A 21708-nucleotide genomic window follows, 5' to 3' on the forward strand; every position below is an offset into this window, starting at 1 on the left:
TTTATGACATTATAGTCCTACTCTACAATGGATTAAATTTCCCCCCCCCCAATCAATCTACACACAATACCCCATAATGACAAAGCAAAAACACGTTTTTAGAAATGTTTGCAAATTTATTACAAATAAAAAAACGTAATATTTCATTAACATAAGTATTCAGACCCTTTACTCAGTGCTTTGTTGAAGCACTTTTGGCAGCGATTACAGCCTTGAGTCTTCTTGGGTATGAAGCACCTGTGATGTGGTAAGGTTGGACCCAGCTGTAGAGAAGAGACCAGACGAGGAATCAGTGGTTAAGGATAAACATAATACTTTACTGAGAAATGGTAATCGCAGGATTAGTACACTTGAAAAAAAAAAAACACTAAGTCTCGAAAACTCACTCAGGAAACAACCGCACACGGTAAACAATTCAAGCTTCTGCAAAAGGACAACAGAAAACACCCCTCTTTTAACAGGTAAATCATAATGAGTAAATTGGACACACCGGAGTGTCGTTAATGTCTCTAGGACGGTCTCTGCCGCCCTCTGGTGACAGGTGGAACCATGACAGCTACGAGCTTGGCACACCTGTATTTGGGGAGTTTCTCCCATTCTTCTCTGCAGATCTTCTCAAGCTCTGCCAGGTTGGATGGGGAGCTTCACTGCACAGCTATTTTCAGGTCTCTCCAGAGATGTTCAATTGGGCTCAAGTCCAGGCTCTGGCTGGGCCACTCAAGGACATTCAGAGACTTATCCTGAAGCCACTCCTGTGTTGTCTTAGCTGTGCACGTAGGGTTGTTGTCCTGTTGGAAGGTGAGCCTTCACCCCAGTCTGAGGTCCTGAGTGCTCTGGAGCAGGTTTTCATCATGGACCTCTGTACCATGCTCCGTTCATCTTTCCCTCTTTCCTGACTAGTCTCCCAGTCCCTGCAACTGATAACATCCCCACAGCTGGTGACAGGTTTCCTCCAGATATGACGCTTGGCATTCAGGCCAAAGAGTTCAATTTTGGTTTCATCAGACCAGAGAATCTTGTTTCTCATGGTCTGAGAGTCTTTAGGTGCCTTTTGGCAAACTCCGAGCGGGCTGTTATGTGCCTTTTACTGAGGAGTGGCTTCCGTCTGGCCACTCTACTATAAAGGCCTGATTCATGGAGTGCTGCAGAGATGGGGTTCTTGGTAACCTCCCTGACCAAGGTCCTTCTCCCCCGATTGCTCAGTTTGGTCGGGCGGCCAGCTAGGAAGAGTCTTGGTGGTTCCAAACTTCTTCCATTTAAGAATGGAGGCCATGGTGTTCTTAGGGACCTTCAATGCTGCAGAATTTTTTTTGTACCCTTCCCCAGATCTGTGCCTCGACCCAATCCTGTCTCAGAGCTCTACAGACAAATCCTTCGACCTCATGGCGTGGTTTTTGCACTGTTATGTAGTGTCAACTGTGGGACCTTATAGACAGGTGTGTACCTTTCCAAATCATGTCCAATCAATTGAATTTTTTACAGGTGGACTCCAATCAAGTTGTAGAAACATCTCAAGGATGATCAATGGAAACAGGATGCACCTGAGCTCAATTTTGAGTCTTATGGCAAAAGGTCTGAATAGTTATACACTTGGAAAAATGTCAAAAAAACTGTTTTCACTTTGTCATTATGGGGTATTGTGTGTAGATTGACGAGGAAAACAAATAATTGAATCAATTTTAGAATAAGGCTGTAACGTAACAAAATGTGGAAAAAGGGAAAGGGGGTCTGAATACTTTATGAATGCACAGTATATTATTTATATTCCGGACTCAGGTCCGGAAGCAAATTTCCTACATTTCTATCCCTTTTGCCATGCGATTTTGTACTGTGTATTTACAGTACATACTATGTTCTCGAGATAGCTCATTCTAATATTTATACTATTGAACATTGCATTGTATTTACACTGTTCATTTATGTATACTGTATACCGGATTCTTGACATAGCTGACTCTAATATATCTACTGCTGAACATATCATTCTTAGTATATCTGCTGCTGAACATATCGTTCTTAGTATATCTACTGCTGAACATATCATTCTTAGTATATCTGCTGCTGAACATATCATTCTTAGTATATCTACTGCTGAACATATCATTCTTAGTATATCTACTGCTGAACATATCATTCTTAGTATATCTGCTGCTGAACATATCATTCTTAGTATATCTACTGCTGAACATATCATTCTTAGTATATCTACTGCTGAACATATCATTCTTAGTATATCTGCTGCTGAACATATCATTCTTAGTATATCTGCTGCTGAACATATCATTCTTAGTATATCTACTGCTGAACATATCATTCTTAGTATATCTACTGCTGAACATATCATTCTTAGTATATCTACTGCTGAACATATCATTCGTAGTATATCTACTGCTGAACATATCATTCTTAGTATATCTACTGCTGAACATATCATTCTTAGTATATCTACTGCTGAACATATCATTCTTAGTATATCTACTGCTGAACATATCATTCTTAGTATATCTACTGCTGAACATATCATTCTTAGTATATCTACTGCTGAACATATCATTCTTAGTATATCTACTGCTGAACATATCATTCTTAGTATATCTACTGCTGAACATATCATTCTTAGTATATCTACTGCTGAACATATCATTCTTAGTATATCTACTGCTGAACATATCATTCTTAGTATATCTACTGCTGAACATATCATTCTTAGTATATCTACTGCTGAACATATCATTCTTAGTATATCTACTGCTGAACATATCATTCTTAGTATATCTACTGCTGAACATATCATTCTTAGTATATCTACTGCTGAACATATCATTCTTAGTATATCTGCTCTAAATTAATCCGTTGTATACATGTATAGATTGCATATGGATTACTGTTACAGTGCTATTTGGGTTGTTAATTGGATTCGTTCTGACATCTCTTAATTTCTTTCTTTTAACTTTTTGTATTATGTGTGTATTGTTTTGTATTGCTAGGTATTACTACACTGTTGGAGCTAGAAACACAAGCATTTCGCTGCCCCGGCGATAACGTCAGCAAGTCTGTGTACGTGACCAATACACTTTGATTTGAGGTACCCCTAACAGCATGGTTGCATACTGCGTAGGGGTATACTGCGCCAGAGTTGGGGCAGCACTATATTAACACCAGTGGCGACCTGTCATTCAGGGCAGAGCCACAGCTGTTTTGAGCCCCACCTGTTTAGTTCTGAGATAATAAAGCCGCATACAAACATGATCTCTTTCTTGAGTTTCAGTTTCAAAATGCAGGTGTTTCAGCCTAGCTCAGTGCTTTCTGTGGTGGAGGGGCAGCCAGCAAAAGCACAGAGCGTAGGCGTTGGTAATCTTCTCTAGTTGCGCAGTGATTGGTTCAGTCTTCTGCTACTCATGGGGACATTACGTCACCGCAGAATCTACAGGGAGAACTAGGCAGTTCAAGCCCCCTTGGGTGCTGCCATAAATTTACAGTATAAGTGCTGGTCCAAGAAGACTCAAGGTCATTGGCCACAGATAAAATTATGTCAAATCACGGTATATCTAGCTTTGATTGGACATCACATTTTCAAAACCTTAGCTAGCTAGACAAGCAGTCGACATCATGAATCACGTCGACAATCTACTGGCAAATTTTCAACAATGAGTGGTTTGGAAGGAATCAGTGGCTAACTGCATGCATTGCAAAACAATCACTATTTTGCTTCCCCCTGCCTGCTATTCAGTGGAGAGGGTGTGTGGTCCAAGTCTGGGTTTAAGGGTTTAAAACATCTGTCAGAAAGGGTCTATTTTCCAAGCTTAAAATGATAAACATTCACACGCAACACCACGGGCCAGAAAAGGTTGAATACAATGGCCATGCTGTCAATCTAGCATGACTTCATCCAGAGAATGCCAGACTTTGATGACACATGAAGGACCTTCCTGTTCAAGTGAGCACAGCACAACAACGGTGAGTCCCAAAAGGGATATACTGTATGTATACTGTAGCTAAGAAAGTAATACTAAGTGTATATTGTGTAGTAAGCTTTTAGTAGCCCATGTGTCTCACCTTAAGATTTTGGTCCCTCTCCCCCTCAGAACATAGCCTACTGTTCTGACTTGGTGGTGCACATGTAGCCTATAGCCTGTTTTTAGGGAGCTTTCATTGTCTGCTGATATGCCCCCGTTATAGAATACTGTAAGAACATCCTATGTTCTGACTTCTGTCGCTGTCCATTTCAAAAGTCCTGAACAGATAGCGACTACCTCGCTCAAATGTCTTATTAGAAATTACAGCACGCCTCTTATACGCTCATCGTTCCCTTATGCCATAGTTTGTACATCTCAATTGTTATATATATATATATATATATATCTTATATAGGTATATATCTCATTAGTATCTTATTAATCATTTTAGGCAATGTTGGAATGATGCATTTAATTGGTTTTGCTTACTTTGTGTATTATAATTTAGCTCGTGCTTTTCCACACGAGGAAGGGATACTATATAATGTTGTTGGGTCTGTAACCATGAAGAGGGGATACTATATAATGTTGTTGGGTCTGTAACCATGAGGAGGGGATACTATATAATGTTGTTGGGTCTGTAACCATGAGGAGGGGATACTATATAATGATCTTGGGTCTGTAACCATGAAGAGGGGATACTATATAATGTTGTTGGGTCTGTAACCATGAGGAGGGGATACTATATAATGTTGTTGGGTCTGTAACCATGAGGAGGGGATACTATATAATGTTGTTGGGTCTGTAACCATGAGGAGGGGATACTATATAATGTTGTTGGGTCTGTAACCATGAGGAGGGGATACTATATAATGTTGTTGGGTCTGTAACCATGAGGAGGGGATACTATATAATGTTGTTGGGTCTGTAACCATGAGGAGGGGATACTATATAATGTTGTTGGGTCTGTAACCATGAGGAGGGGATACTATATAATGTTGTTGGGTCTGTAACCATGAGGAGGGGATACTATATAATGTTGTTGGGTCTGTAACCATTTTTGCCAGTAACAGTCTCTTCCCATTCCAATTATTATAATTTTTTAAAACAAAAAGTACAGTAATAGAACCATGTAATTCCAGTTGATATTGCGACAGTTGTTTTGTTTGTGTTGGTATATTGTCTATAAAAGTGGATCCTCATGATTGTATTTTCCTTAGTTTTCCTTAGACCACATAGGCCTAATAAAATACTTGACATTGTAGGCTAACCACATCTCTCTCTCTCTCCCTCTGTGTGTGTGGTGACTTAAAGAAGAGTAAAGTTAAATTCCGCAAGATGTTGAGGCCTTATCTGAACTAACATTTATCTGAACTTCTGTCGGTGTCCATTTTGAAAGTGCTGAATGAATAGGCCTACCTCGTCGCAGATCGTTTGCTTGCACTTGCTTATACTTAGAGCGAAGTGTTAATGATGCAACAAACAAACATTATGAATTTACTGAACATAAAACTAAATCATGTTTGTGTATGGTTCAAAAAGTCATAACTCATGTCGGCATTATTCATTATTCTTATCGAGTTCCACAAATCCACAAGGAGTCAGTAGAAACCATATTTATTTCAGCATGTCAGCCATATCAGCTATGTTTTTTTTAAATGGCAGTAAATGAGGCTGAATGATCTATTATGCTGCCAGACAAGGCTCCGCTGATAGCCAGGTGTAGCAGTGGTAAGGATTCACTCCATGGTGCTGAAAATAAATCCCTGCTGTTGGAACAGCTTTATGTAGGTCCTAACAGTTTATGGGCACCGTTTGTCACCGTTATAGTGTTGTTTAGTGTTGTGTTGTGTAGTGGCTTTGCTGGCATGCATACATTTTTTGGTTCAGTTTGTCCCACCAAGATTTACATGCTAAAATTGCCACTGATTAACACTAGCGGAAGTTCAGACGAGGACATCATTCTCACCCTCACAGTTCCCCCAGCCATTGTAGACACTGCAGGCACTTTGCCATCACAGCGATGACTAAAAACCCCTTTTCCTTCACCAACCCCCCTCTTCCCCCATCAAAAGTGGACTGCACTGCACAGTGATGTGCTAGCGTCCTAGGGTGGCCTTCAGCGGGTTGGATTATTCATTTAAAGACTCATCCAGCTCTGAGCAACTTACAACCAGTACAGCTACTATTATTCAGCCCCCAAATACACAACATGCCAGAGAGCATGCTATCAGACCAAGCCGTGGAAAACGCACGCCCGCACGCACATTTGATCTCAAATCCAAAATGCTGGAGTATATCAATTAAACGTTTTAGCTTCACTGTCCAAATAAATACGTAGGGGAGTGTATGCATAGCGGTCAGTGGTGGAAAAAATACTCAATTGAGTATAAGTAAAGATACGTTAATAGAAAATGACACAAGTAAAAGTCACCCAGTAAAATACTACTTGATTAAAAGTATTTGGTTTTAAATATACTTAAGTATCAAAAGTAAATGTAATTGCTTAAGTATACTTAAGTATCAAAAGTAAAAGTATAATTCGCTACAACTTCCTTATATTAAGCAAACCAGATGGCACAATTTTCTTGTTTTTAATTTATGGATAGCCAGGGGCACTCTCCAACACTCCAGTGCCATTCACAAATAAAGCATTTGTGTTTAGTGAGTCCGGCAGATCAGAGGCAGTAGAGATGACCACGGATGTTCTCTTGATAGGTGTGTGAATTTGACCATTTTCCTGTCCTGATAAGCATTCAAAATGTAACGAGTACGTATGGGTGTCAGGGAAAATGTATGGAGTAAAAATAACATTATTAGAACAAGTTGTCAAAAATATAAATAGTAAAGGGGTGTAAAGTAAAGATACAAAAAAAATGACTTAAGTACATTTACATTTACATTTAAGTCATTTAGCAGACGCTCTTATCCAGAGCGACTTACAAATTGGTGCATTCACCTTATGATATCCAGTGGAACAACCACTTTACAATAGTGCATCTAACTCTTTTAAGGGGGGGGGGGGTTAGAAGGATTACTTTATCCTATCCTAGGTATTCCTTAAAGAGGTGGGGTTTCAGGTGTCTCCGGAAGGTGGTGATTGACTCCGCTGACCTGGCGTCGTGAGGGAGTTTGTTCCACCATTGGGGTGCCAGAGCAGCGAACAGTTTTGACTGGGCTGAGCGGGAACTGTACTTCCTCAGAGGTAGGGAGGCGAGCAGGCCAGAGGTGGATGAACGCAGTGCCCTTGTTTGGGTGTAGGGCCTGATCAGAGCCTGAAGGTACGGAGGTGCCGTTCCCCTCACAGCTCCGTAGGCAAGCACCATGGTCTTGTAGCGGATGCGAGCTTCAACTGGAAGCCAGTGGAGAGAGCGGAGGAGCGGGGTGACGTGAGAGAACTTGGGAAAGTTGAACACCAGACGGGCTGCGGCGTTCTGGATGAGTTGTAGGGGTTTAATGGCACAGGCAGGGAGCCCAGCCAACAGCGAGTTGCAGTAATCCAGACGGGAGATGACAAGTGCCTGGATTAGGACCTGCGCCGCTTCCTGCGTGAGGCAGGGTCGTACTCTGCGAATGTTGTAGAGCATGAACCTACAGGAACGGGTCACCGCCTTGATGTTAGTTGAGAACGACAGGGTGTTGTCCAGGATCACGCCAAGGTTCTTAGCACTCTGGGAGGAGGACACAATGGAGTTGTCAACCGTGATGGCGAGATCATGGAACGGGCAGTCCTTCCCCGGGAGGAAGAGCAGCTCCGTCTTGCCGAGGTTCAGCTTGAGGTGGTGATCCGTCATCCACACTGATATGTCTGCCAGACATGCAGAGATGCGATTCACCACCTGGTTATCCGAGGGGGGAAAGGAGAAGATTAATTGTGTGTCGTCTGCATAGCAATGATAGGAGAGACCATGTGAGGATATGACAGAGCCAAGTGACTTGGTGTATAGCGAGAATAGGAGAGGGCCTAGAACAGAGCCCTGGGGGACACCAGTGGTGAGAGCACGTGGTGCGGAGACAGATTCTCGCCACGCCACCTGGTAGGAGCGACCTGTCAGGTAGGACGCAATCCAAGCGTGGGCCGCGCCGGAGATGCCCAGCTCGGAGAGGGTGGAGAGGAGGATCTGATGGTTCACAGTATCAAAGGCAGCCGATAGGTCTAGAAGGATGAGAGCAGAGGAGAGAGAGTTAGCTTTAGCAGTGCGGAGGGCCTCCGTGACACAGAGAAGAGCAGTCTCAGTTGAATGACTAGTCTTGAAACCTGACTGATTTGGATCAAGAAGGTCATTCTGAGAGAGATAGCAGGAGAGCTGGCCAAGGACGGCACGTTCAAGAGTTTTGGAGAGAAAAGAAAGAAGGGATACTGGTCTGTAGTTGTTGACATCGGAGGGATCGAGTGTAGGTTTTTTCAGAAGGGGTGCAACTCTCGCTCTCTTGAAGACGGAAGGGACGTAGCCAGCGGTCAAGGATGAGTTGATGAGCGAGGTGAGGTAAGGGAGAAGGTCTCCGGAAATGGTCTGGAGAAGAGAGGAGGGGATAGGGTCAAGCGGGCAGGTTGTTGGGCGGCCGGCCGTCACAAGACGCGAGATTTCATCTGGAGAGAGAGGGGAGAAAGAGGTCAAAGCACAGGGTAGGGCAGTGTGAGCAGAACCAGCGGTGTCGTTTGACTTAGCAAACGAGGATCGGATGTCGTCGACCTTCTTTTCAAAATGGTTGACGAAGTCATCAGCAGAGAGGGAGGAGGGGGGAGGAGGGGGAGGAGGATTCAGGAGGGAGGAGAAGGTGGCAAAGAGCTTCCTAGGGTTAGAGGCAGATGCTTGGAATTTAGAGTGGTAGAAATTGGCTTTAGCAGCAGAGACAGAAGAGGAGAATGTAGAGAGGAGGGAGTGAAAGGATGCCAGGTCCGCAGGGAGGCGAGTTTTCCTCCATTTCCGCTCGGCTGCCCGGAGCCCTGTTCTGTGAGCTCGCAATGAGTCGTCGAGCCACGGAGCAGGAGGGGAGGACCGAGCCGGCCTGGAGGATAGGGGACATAGAGAGTCAAAGGATGCAGAAAGGGAGGAGAGGAGGGTTGAGGAGGCAGAATCAGGAGATAGGTTGGAGAAGGTTTGAGCAGAGGGAAGAGATGATAGGATGGAAGAGGAGAGAGTAGCGGGGGAGAGAGAGCGAAGGTTGGGACGGCGCGATACCATCCGAGTAGGGGCAGTGTGGGAAGTGTTGGATGAGAGCGAGAGGGAAAAGGATACAAGGTAGTGGTCGGAGACTTGGAGGGGAGTTGCAATGAGATTAGTGGAAGAACAGCATCTAGTAAAGATGAGGTCAAGCGTATTGCCTGCCTTGTGAGTAGGGGGGGAAGGTGAGAGGGTGAGGTCAAAAGAGGAGAGGAGTGGAAAGAAGGAGGCAGAGAGGAATGAGTCAAAGGTAGACGTGGGGAGGTTAAAGTCACCCAGAACTGTGAGAGGTGAGCCATCCTCAGGAAAGGAACTTATCAGGGCGTCAAGCTCATTGATGAACTCTCCAAGGGAACCTGGAGGGCGATAAATGATAAGGATGTTAAGCTTGAAAGGGCTGGTAACTGTGACAGCATGGAATTCAAAGGAGGCGATAGACAGATGGGTCAGGGGAGAAAGAGAGAATGTCCACTTGGGAGAGATGAGGATCCCAGTGCCACCACCCCGCTGACCAGAAGCTCTCGGGGTGTGCGAGAACACGTGGGCAGACGAGGAGAGAGCAGTAGGAGTAGCAGTGTTATCAGTGGTAATCCATGTTTCCGTCAGTGCCAAGAAGTCGAGGGACTGGAGGGAAGCATAGGCTGAGATGAACTCTGCCTTGTTGGCCGCAGATCGGCAGTTCCAGAGGCTGCCTGAGACCTGGAACTCCACTCTACTACTTTAAAGTAGTACTTTAAAGTATTTTCTATTTAAGTACTTTACACCACTGATAGCAATGGAGACTGAATATGTATCGTCATAACCTAGAATGATCATGCCACTGGACATACTATTGGGGGTACCAACTGTGACTAATTGATGTGTAGTCAAATAACATTTTATTTGTCACATGCGCCGAATACAACCGTGAAATGCTTACTAACGAGCCCTTAACCATCAACGCAGTTAAAAAAAAAATAGGGGTTCAGGAAATATTGACTAAATAAACTAAAGTAAAAAAATAAAAGAGTAACAATAAAACAACAATAACGAGGTTACAGTATATACAGGGGTACCGGTACCGAGTCAATGTGGGGGGTACAGGTTAGTCAAGTTAATTGAGGTAATATGTACATGTAGATAGGGGTAAAGTGACTATGCATCGATAATAAACAGCGAGTAGCAGCAGTGTAAGGGGGGTCAAAGCAAATAGTCTGTCTAGTCATTTGATTAGCTGTTTTTTGGTCAAAAACATGGTGCTCTGATACCACTTGCCATGCAGTAGCAGAGAGAACAGTCTATGACTATGGTGGCTGGGGTCTTTGCCAATTTTTAGGGCCTTCCTCTGACACTGCCTGATATAGAGGTCCTGGATGGCAGGAAGCTTGGCCCCAGTGATGTACTTGGTCGAACGCCATACCCTCTGTAGCGCCTGGCGGTCGGAGGCCGAGCAGTTATCATACCAGGCGGTGATGCAACCAGTCAGGATGCTCTCGATGGTGCAGCTGTAAAAACCTTTTGAAGATCAAAGGACCAATGCCACATCTCCTTTGTCTTGATCACGTTGAGGGAGAGGTTGTTGTCCTGGCACCACACTGCCAGGTCTCTGATGTCCTCCCTATAGGCTGTCTCATCATTGTGTCGTCAGCAAACTTAATGATGGTGTTGGAGTTGTGCTTGGCGATGGAGTCATGGGTGAACAGGAAGTACAGGAGGGGACAAGGCACGCACCCCTGAGGGGCCCCCATGTTGAGAATCAGCGTGACAGATGTGTTGTCGCCTGGGTCTAGGGTTTCTGGGATGTTGATGTGAGCCAAGACCAGCCTTTCAAAGCACTTCATGGCTACAGACGTGAGTGCTACGGGTCAGTAGTCATTTAGGCAGGTTACCTTGGTGTTCTTGGGAACAGGGACTATGGTGGTCTGTTTGAAACATGTAGGTATTACACACTCGGTCAAGGAGTTTGAAAATGTCAGTGAAGACACTTGCCAGTTGGTCAGCGCATGCTCTGAGTACACATCCTGGTAATCCATCTGGCCCTGCAGCTTTGTGAATGTTGACCTGTTTAAAGGTTTTACACACATCGGCTATGGAGAGCGTGATCAAACAGTCGTCCGGAATAGCTGGCACTCTCATGCATGCTTCAGTGTTGCTTGCCTCAAAGCGCACATAAGTAATTTAGCTTGTTTGGAAGGCTCGTGCCACTGGGCAGCTCACGGCTGGGCTTGCCTTTGTAGTCTGTAATAGTTTGCAGGCCCTGCCACAACCGACGAGCGTCGGATCTGGTGTAGTAGAAGTAAAGGTGGTCTAGAGTTTTTTTTCCTCTGGTTGCACATGTGACATGCTGGTAGAAATTAGGTAAAAGGGATTTAAGTTTCCCTGCATTAAAGTCCCTGGCCACTAGGAGCACCGCCTCTGGATGAGCATTTTCTTGTTTGCTTATGGCCTTATACAGCTCTTTGAGTGCGGTCTTAATGCCAGCATTGGTTTGTGGTGGTAAATAGACAGCTACGAAAAATATAGATTAAAATTCTCTCGGTAAATCGTGTGGTCTACAGCTTATCATGAGATACTCTACCTCAGGCGAGCGTAACATCAAGACTTCCTAAATATTAGATTTCACTCACCAGCTGTTATTGACAAAGATACACAGATCGCCACCCCTTGTCTTACCGGAGACAGCTGTTCTGTCTGGCTGATGCACGGGAAACCCAGCCAGCTATATTATCCATGTCGTCGTTCAGCCACGACTCGGTGAAACATAAGACATTACAGTTTAATGTCCTGTTTGTAGGATAGTCTTGAACGGAGCGCATCCATTTTTTTCTCCAATGATTGCACGTTGGCTAATAAGACGGATGGTAGAGGCGGGTTACCCACTCGCCGACAAATGATTACATCCCCTGTATCAGCATCTCTTCTTCATGCGAACGACAGGGATTTGGACCTTCAAGTCCGACTTGTTGAAGCAAAAATCTTTGTCCAGTTCGAGGTGAGCAATCCTTTCCTACACTCAACACAATCCAGACCATTGCAGATAGAAATGATCAAACCCCATTTTCGAGAGCATCCATAGACATTCTACCTAGATGTTACGCCTCAACAGTACACAATACATCCCAGGTCTGCTACTTTTACAGCAGATACTCTGCAGAGGAAAACGGAGCTGATTAAAACAGAAATGACAGTTCAAAGAGTAGGCAATGACAGAAGTTGAAATGGGAAACGGACTGAAAGTGCTTTAAGTGACAAGGGAAAAGAGTGTGTTCAGAGAGGGTCTCTGACAGGAACAAGAGAGGGTCTCTGACAGGAACAAGAGAGGGGTAAACATACGCCGAGGAGAAAAGAAAAGGAACAAATGTATGAATTTATAGAGTGTGGCAGCACCAGAGAAGTCACTTTATTTATCCTTAAGGGGGCTGTGCCCAGGGACACATCAGTTACTGTGGATAGAGTCATGAAATCCACAGCACTGGCTCTTAAAATGGAGCCAACACTTAAAAGGCCATTGTAATGTCAATGAGAAGAGGGAACAATAGCGGAATCATATTGAAATGATTTCAACAGTCATCTTTCATTCTTCGTAATCTTTCTTTCGACATTTTTTTCTTCAATCTATCCATACTTCCACTTCTCTTTCCTGTTTCCACACACTATTCCTCTCCGTGTGCTGATTCAAGCATATATTTACAGATAATGATTAGTTACTCCTTATACAACTGGAGAGGAAATCAATACATTACAATCAATGTACTAGAGTATCAACAACAGCCTGTATGAAATCCAGGAGCTTTTGCCTTTGAGCTCATCTGAAGTCTGTCTGCTCCAATTTTGAGCAGGGGATATCAAAGCAACTTTGGGCATTAAGAAACGAGGCATGCTGGTTTACGTAGTCAGCGCCATTAAACCATGTTTTACGAAATGGTTTGACGTATTTTAGTTGGTCAGATTAATCAGATTAATCAAAGTCCAAGATTCAACAGCAACACTTTTTAATGCATAGGCTTGTCAAAATATGGCTAGTTCCCTGGACCCGAATGAAGTCTACTGCTTAACGAAAAAACAAGCTCAATGGAGAATCTTCATTGAGAGTGCTTATCAGTCCAGGTTCCGGGAAATGGGTCGACAAGCATTTAGTGCTAGCTAACAACATGAGGGAGAGGGAACGGTTGGCAGAAGAACAAAAATGTGCTAAATGTGATGCAAGTCTCTGTGACCCGTTGGGTCATCCTGTGTGTGCTGTTTCGTTTGTAGAGTGCTAGCAATTTCATCCAAAATGCATGACTGCAACTTCCTCTAGCCCTTACGACATCCCAAAACACATTTCCTACAGCATCTATTCTTATGTTCTCCCTTAAATTAAATAACACTACTTACAGTAATAATAAAAGTCTCAAATAAAATATGTATAGTTAGCATAATTCTAATTAGTGTCCTCAAATATTATACAATACACCAAGAGCTTGTCCAATAACAACTTGTCCAATGGCTACATTTAGAAAGGGTTGCAGGTGCAGGGGGGAGTGTATGTGACAGCCGACACGCCCACCTGCCACACACACACACACTTTGCTTAGCTGCACGCCCAACTGTAGTCTGTGTCACTCCTGCTCTCTGCCTAGCTCTCTCGTCCCTCTCTCCCTCCTAGTCTGTTCAACCCTCGTTACGTGCATTTCTCATTTGCATCCATCTTGAGCATTCTTCCTCCGTATTGTGGTCTGCCAGTCAATGGCTCTGCTCTTCATCCAAGGCATCATCATCAATACACAATATTATTACATTCACAAATCGGGTCCTTCAACAGCTAATGGACAAAACATACTGTATGTATAATCTGCATTTTCAGCCAATGACAAACAGCAAACTGTCAAACCCAGATGATGTAGCGATGAGAGTGAAATGTGTAGCAGCTGCCTGCACCTCCCAGACAGACAATAATACACACACTGAAACCTAGCGGACATGATGCAGTCACTGGATGACCTTTCACCCTACGTACCTGACAATGAGGACAGCACTGGATCTCTCCATGAACACAGGCATGCAAGCAGGCAAGCAGGCAAGCAGGCAGGCAGGCAGGCAGGCAGGCAGGCACACACAAACTCTCTCACTTGGTGTATCATACTTGTGAATCAAAGACATTTATAAAGGATGTTGACAGCACAATTTAAAAAGCTTTTAAATGCCCCCTCTCTCCATCCCTGTTCCAAAGCTAATGGCAGTTGTATGTTTCAATATGACTCCATACATGACTCTGTGAGGCTACATATTACCGTGACTGTCTTGATACGGCCACTGCCTTTGGTACAGGTCCAGCCAGAGCGGTTGAAGAGGAGGCCACACACCTCCCCCTCCAAGCAGGGCGCCATCTCACACCACTGTCTGCCCCTCACGATACGCGCTGAGGGGAAAAGAGAATAGAAAGAGAGAGAGAGAGTTAGAACGTAGGTTGAATTAGCTACTGTCATCAATCTTTTAAAGTCACACTTTATTTCAAGTGCATTTGAACACAAATGGCTTGATGGGTAGTGACACTGTCAAACGTGCTATACAGATATAGAGTTCACTGTATATTAGCTCACTATGCTAATTGGTACAGTGGGGAGAACAAGTATTTGATACACTGCTGATTTTGCATATATTCCTACTTACAAAGCATGTAGAGGTCTGTAATTTTTATCATAGGTACACTTCAACTGTGAGAGACGGAATCTAAAACAAAAATCCAGAAAATCACATTGTATGATTTTTAAGTAATTAATTAGCATTTTATTGCATGACATAAGTATTTGATACATCAGAAAAGCAGAACTTAATATTTGGTACAGAATCCTTTGTTTGCAATTACAGAGATCATACGTTTCCTGTAGTTCTTGACCAGGTTTGCACACACTGCAGCAGGGATTTTGGCCCACTCCTCCATACAGACCTTCTCCAGATCCTTCAGGTTTCGGGGCTGTCGCTGGGCAATACGGACTTTCAGCTCCCTCCAAAGATTTTCTATTGGGTTCAGGTCTGGAGACTGGCTAGGCCACTCCAGGACCTTGAGATACTTCTTACGGAGCCACTCCTTAGTTGCCCTGGCTGTGTGTTTCGGGTCGTTGTCATGCTGGAAGACCCAGCCACGACCCATCATCAATGCTCTTACTGAGGGAAGGAGGTTGTTGGCTAAGATCTCGCAATACATGGCCCCATCCATCCTCCCCTCAATACGGTGCAGTCGTCCTGTCCCCTTTGCAGAAAAGCATCCCCAAAGAATTATGTTTCCACCTCCATGCTTCACGTTTGGGATGGTGTTCTTGGGGTTGTACTCATCCTTCTTCTTCCTCCAAACACGGCGAGTGGAGTTTAGACCAAAAAGCTCTATTTTTGAATCATCAGACCACATGACTTTCTCCCATTCCTCCTCTGGATCATCCAGATGGTCATTGGCAAACTTCAGACGGGCCTGGACATGCGCCTGCTTGAGCAGGGGGACCTTGTGTGCGCTGCAGGATTTTAATCCATGACGGCGTAGTGTGTTACTAATGGTTTTCTTTGAGACTGTGGTCCCAGCTCTCTTCAGGTCATTGACCAGGTCCTGCCGTGTAGTTCTGGGCTGATCCCTCACCTTCCTCATGATCATTGATGCCCCACGAGGTGAGATCTTGCATGGAGCCCCAGACCGAGGGTGATTGACCATCATCTTGAACTTCTTCTATTTTCTAATAATCGCGCCAACAGTTGTTGCCTTCTCACCAAGCTGCTTGCCTATTGTCCTGTAGCCCATCCCAGCCTTGTGCAGGTCTACAATTTTATCCCTGATGTCCTTACACAGCTCTCTGGTCTTGGCCATTGTGGAGAGGTTGGAGTCTGTTTGATTGAGTGTGTGGACAGGTGTCTTTTATACAGGTAACGAGTTCAAACAGGTGCAGTTAATACAGGTAATGAGTGGAGAACAGGAGGGCTTCTTAAAGAAAAACTAACAGGTCTGTGAGAGCCGGAATTCTTACTGGTTGGTAGGTGATCAAATACTTATGTCATGCAATAAAATGCAAATTAATTACTTAAAAATCATACAATGTGATTTTTTGGATTTTTGTTTTAGATTCCGTCTCTCACAGTTGAAGTGTACCTATGATAAAAATTACAGACCTCTACATGCTTTGTAAGTAGGAAAACCTGCAAAATCGGCAGTGTATCAAATACTTGTTCTCCCCACTGTAGATGCTAGTGCTTTGTCACTGACTATGTTTCAACAACCAATGACAAGCCATACCAAAATGGTCTTCAATGAGAGAGAGAAAGAGAGTGAGAGATAGATACAGTGCATTCAGAAAATGTTCAGAGCCCTCGACTTTTTCCACATTTTGTTAAGTTACAGCCTTATTCTAAAATTGATTACATTTTCCTCATAAATCTACACACAATACCTCATAATGAAAAGCAAAAACAGTTTACATTTTTTGGCAAATTTATAACAAACAAAAACGTTGAAATATCATATTTACATAAGTATTCAGACCCTTTACTCAGTACTTTGCTGAAGCACCTTTGGCAGCAATTTGAGCCTTGAGTCTTCTTGGGTATGACACGACAAGCTTGGCACACCTGTATTTGGGGAGTTTGTTCCATTCTTCTCTGCAGATCCTCTCAAGCTCTGTCAGGTTGGATGGGGAGCGTCGCTGCACAGCTATTTTTAGGTCTCTCCAGAGATGTTCGATCGGGTTCAAGTCAGGGCCCTGACTGGGCCACTCAAGGACATTCAGAGACTTGTCCCCAAGCTTCTCCTGCGTTGTCTTAGCTGTGTGCTTAGGGTCGTTGTCCTGTTGGAAAGTGAACCTTCACCCCAGTCTGAGGTCCTGAGCGCTCTGGAGCAGGTTTTCCACCAAGGATCTCTCTGTACTTTGCGCAGTTCATCTTTCCCTCGATCCTTAATAGTCTCCCAGTCCCTGCTGCTGAAAAACATCCCCACAGCATGATTCTGCCACCACCATGCTTCACCGTAGGGATGGTGCCAGGTTTCCTCCAGATATGATGCTTGGTATTCAGGCAAAAGAGTTCAATCTTGGTTACATCAGACCAGAGAATCTTGTTTCTCATGGTCTGAGAGTCTTTAGGTGCCTTTTGGCAAACTCCAAGTGGGCTGTCATGTGCCTTTACCGAGGAGTGGCTTCCGTCTGGCCATTATACCCTAATGGCCTGATTGGTGGAATGCTGCAGAAATGGTTGTCCTTCTGGAAGGGTCTCTCATCTCCACAGAGGAACTCTTGAGCTCTGTCAGAGTGACCATCGGGTTCTTGGTCACCTCCCTGACCAAGGCCCTTCTCCCTCGATTGCTCAGTTTGGCCAGGCGGCCAGCTCTGGGAAGAGTCTTGGTGGTTCTAAATTTCTTCCATTTAAGAATGATGGAGGTCACTGTTTTCTTGGGGATCTTAAATGCTGTATAAATGTTTTGGTACCCTTCCCCAGATCTGTGCCTCGACACAATCCTGTCTCGGAGCACTACGGATAATTCCTTTCGACCTCATGGCTTGGTTTTTGATCTGACATGCAGTGTCAAATGTGGGACCTTATATAGACAGGTGTGTGCCTTTCCAAATCATGTCCAATCAATTGAATTTACCACAGGTGTACTCCAATCAAGTTGTAGAAACATCTGAAGGATGATCAATGGAAACAGGATGCATCTGAGCTCAATTTTGAGTCTCATTAAAATTGAAATTCCAATTAGGATCTGGCTCAAAATATTCCAATAATGAATTTACCAAATGGGACAAACAACAAATTGATGTTTGTCCCAATAAAATCAAAATAACGTATGTAGAGCAGAATTGGGCCAATACTCCCTTCCCTATTCAAATAAAAAAAATAGCCATACAATTTGACATCCATCTAAAAACAAGCGACCCCAAAACATTTCATCACACAGCCCTACAATGTCAAGAGATGAAACAAGAGAAGAGGCTGATTGGAAAGACACCACAAAAAAATCTAAATAAACTTCAAGCCTATTTGGCTCTAAACAGACAGCACACAGAGACCACTGTGACTGATAGAAAACTGAGGAAAACACTGACTATGTACAGACTCAGTGAACACAGCCTGGCCATAGAGACCGGTTGTCACAAGCAAACCTGGCTGGCCACTTTGTGCTCACTCTGCTCCCAGGGAGAGGTGGAGACAGAGCTGCCTTTCCTTTTACACTGTGACAGATACTCATACGTAAGATAATATTTATTTCCCCAAATTATCATTCATTGCAAACAATTTGTATCTATAAAAGCCTACTACAATTCATTCTACTTATTATTATTCTCATTACTACTGCTGTTGTAGTTGCTCTTAATGTTAATAACAAAGCCACTACTACTAGGTCGTTGTTATATTTGTACTTAGACAATTAAGTCATTTAACTTGCCATGTCAATTAAGTTTATTGAATTGAGAGAGAGATTTATCTTTGCTTTTGTACTTCAACTATTTGCACATAATATGACATTTGAAATGTCTTTATTCTTTGGGAACTTTTGTGAGTGTAATATATACTGTTCATTTTTTATTGTTTGTTTCACTTTTGTTTATTTTCACTTGCTTTGGCAATGTTAACATATGCCAATAAAGCCCTTAAATTGAATTGATTTTAATTGAGAGAGCGAGAGGGAGGGAGAGAGTGAGAGAGGGAGCGAGATAGAGAGAAAGCGAGAGAGAGAGGGAGAGAGAGGGAGAGAGAGCGAGGGAGCGAGAGAGAGAGAAATAGCTTCTTCACAATCAGTGGCTCTTGATTAGATTCTTTGAAAGTCATCTGTCTAGACACTAGATGGTGTCACCATAATGACGGTCACTCTCTTGTGTTCTCTATATAATCTGTCCGGACGACATTGAATTAGCATTAGGCTTTGTTGACGCTGATCAACACTGATTGTTCCTCACAGTGTGTGTGCGTGTGTGTGTGTGTGTGTGCGTGCGTGTGTGTGTTTGTTCAAGCTCTCTCAAAGGTTATTGGTCCTCTCAGGACCTGGCATGAGCTGTCGTCCCTTTCTGGTCCCTCAGGGTTTACGGTGGTGGGGGGTGAATTGAAAGAGAGTGAGAGACAGAGGGGCTGCAGTGGCAAATGTCCACAATGAGAGTAAAGGAGCTTGTGTCCCTCCTGATTGTGACATTGTGACTCTAAAGGATAACCCCTGTTTTCAATAATTGCTTGTATCATGTTGTTCCTTCGAGTCGGATATCGCTGCCCTGTATAGGTCTGTCTTTCCATGGTACTATGTAGGCACACACACGCACGCACGCACGCACGCACGCACGCACGCACGCACGCACGCACTGCCTGAACACCAACTGTTTTCCAATATCATATTGTGAATGGGAACGGGTCAAAAAAGCTTTAAGGAGAAAAACATTTCAAATTCCCTTTCAATTCCTCCGTGATTCATTCAACAGCTGCAAAAGTCTAGCTATCCTGCCCCTGACGCTGCAATTTCCCTCTGCGAATTGGATCGTCAGCGCCATCAGCCGTAACAAAGCATAGATTGATCAGTCATTCGTAAACATAGTTGTGAGTATATCATGTAACAGCTAAACCCAATTGCTGAGGGGCTAAAGAAATAAAGCTGAGTTTGCAAAGCTGGCTGATTTGTGCAGAGAGACCAACAGAGCACTAAAGCCCAGCCTGGCTGAAAGACAGACTGAAACTGCTGGCTTGTGTCCAATAAGGGAGAAAACTTTTTGAAACACAGTGAAACGGGTAGGCGCTACCTGAACTCGTCTAAATAGGACACATTCATTTTCTTTTTCAGTTGCAAAACGTTCCAGAACGCTGTGCCCTACAGAACACGGCCCATAGGGCACTACAGAGTGGAGAGCTGTGACTGACACCTGGGTGGCCTTCCTGTCATTCTCTCTGTTTTCACGGCCCCCCCACCCCCCAGACAGGCTGGATGCTGGCCCAGGGTTATCAGCTTCTGAAGGTCCTATGGGCCAGCTCTCTCCTGCAACTGTTCCTGCCTAAGAGCTCATGTGGCCATCTGTCCCCTAGCAGACCCTGCCAGCCAGGACCACTGAGAGAGAGGGAAGAGAGAGAGTGGGGAGGGAGGGAGGGGGGAGGGGGCAGGAGAGAGAGACAGGTCTGGATTGTATAGGAGAAATAGAGAGAGAGAGTGTGTCGTAGAAATATATAGAAAGAGAAACTGACACAAATGTGTCTGCAGACCTGACCCCAAATAACCGTCAAATACGCCAGCGTTCCATCATCTCTAAATCGTCTACATTTCCAACACTATACCAACCACATCCCGAAAAAACATTTACAGGCAAAGTTCCCCAACCCCGCCTCGACACAAATCAACTAGTAGTCTTCACTACATCTCTGTGACGACAGAAAGCGTTCCCGTTCTCCATAGTGGCAGCCAGTGCGTAACAGGTCTGTATTTAATGGACTGGCTATTAACGTCAGCGAGAGCTGCGATGGGCAGCCAGTAATAATCAATTTCCTGCTGCTGTAATCATAGTTCTCTTTTAGTTAAGCAGCGTTGCGGGAGCGTTATGTGGAGCTGTCTGAAGAGACCGTATTACAAAGACAGCATGGTACCAGATAGGCACACGATATGGCCTGTTGTTTATGTACTGTTGAGCAGTGCAGGCTGGGGACGGGGGAAGAGTCATGTGGTTGACCTCTATGTTACATGAAGATGATCATAGAGAGATAACTGCTAGAGTTGCAAAAATTCCCACATTTCCAGATATACTGTACCAACTGGAAGATTCCTACAATTAGGAGGGAATAAGCAGGAATTCCTAAACTCCTCCAACCAGGATTATTGGTAAATCTGGGGATGTTACCTGAATTTTGCCACCCTAGAGACAGCTTAATTAAACTACGGTTGTTCACACTCACCGTCGACGCAGGCAGGCCTGGCTCGCGTGGTGCCAGCGATCTGGCCTCTCCTGCAGGCACAGCGGGCAGTCTGGCGGTCGATGGTGCGCCTGGGCACGCTGCTGTCTCTGTTGAGCGTCACGATCTCACACGTGCCCACCGCCAACTGGCCTGCAGAGACAACAAGGGGAGAGTCCATTACATTGTGTGCGTCTCAAATTGCACCCTATTGTGTAGTGCACTACTTTTGACCAGAGTCTGCACTATATAGGGAATAAGGGGCCAATTCAGACATGGTCTACGTAACATTACAATCATTCAGCAGAAGCTCTCATCCAGACCTGGATTCAGATAGTATTTGCTTTCATTCCAATACTTCAGCTGCACTTGATTGAGCTTCCCTGGCGCATTGGAATCAATGGAATAGTCCCCTGCTCATCTGGAATTCCAGGCCGGCTCAATCAACTTTAGATCATAGGTGGTTCTTTACATCTTTCCCAGAAAATAAATACTAAGATGAACAAGGTTGCTCCATGAAGGTGAACTTTTAGCTCTACTTCCTGGCTTGAGGCACTATATTTCACCTCATCCCCACAATGCAATTCCAACAGGAACAACACTGTGGGTATCTGGTCAATAACCTCACACACAGCTGAGTCAGACAGACTCTCCTGTGCAGCCTTCCCTGCTGAACGTCCGATACAACGATTAGTGAACAATGCAAATGTAGCAGAAGAGTTTGAACATCAAGCTGC

General features: G+C 44.3%; 1 protein-coding gene across 3 annotated transcripts in view; it reads right to left on the reverse strand.

The window, feature by feature from the left end:
• Positions 1–21708, reverse strand: part of tafa5l (TAFA chemokine like family member 5, like) — a 41840-nt gene that overhangs the window by 9404 nt on the left and 10728 nt on the right. For 2 of the 3 annotated variants that reach the window (XM_071371593.1, XM_071371591.1), the window contains exons 2-3: positions 20975–21124; positions 14374–14501 (exon numbers count right to left, since the gene is read on the reverse strand). In XM_071371593.1, coding sequence (XP_071227694.1) covers positions 14374–14501; positions 20975–21124 — 278 coding nt within the window. Of the gene's footprint in view, positions 1–119; positions 264–14373; positions 14502–20974; positions 21125–21708 lie in introns of those variants that run through there. The other variant, XM_071371590.1, reaches the window with a different exon arrangement.

The sequence above is a fragment of the Salvelinus alpinus genome, chromosome 28, assembly GCF_045679555.1.
Source record: "Salvelinus alpinus chromosome 28, SLU_Salpinus.1, whole genome shotgun sequence".
In the NCBI taxonomy this organism is placed as follows: Eukaryota; Metazoa; Chordata; class Actinopteri; order Salmoniformes; family Salmonidae; genus Salvelinus; species Salvelinus alpinus.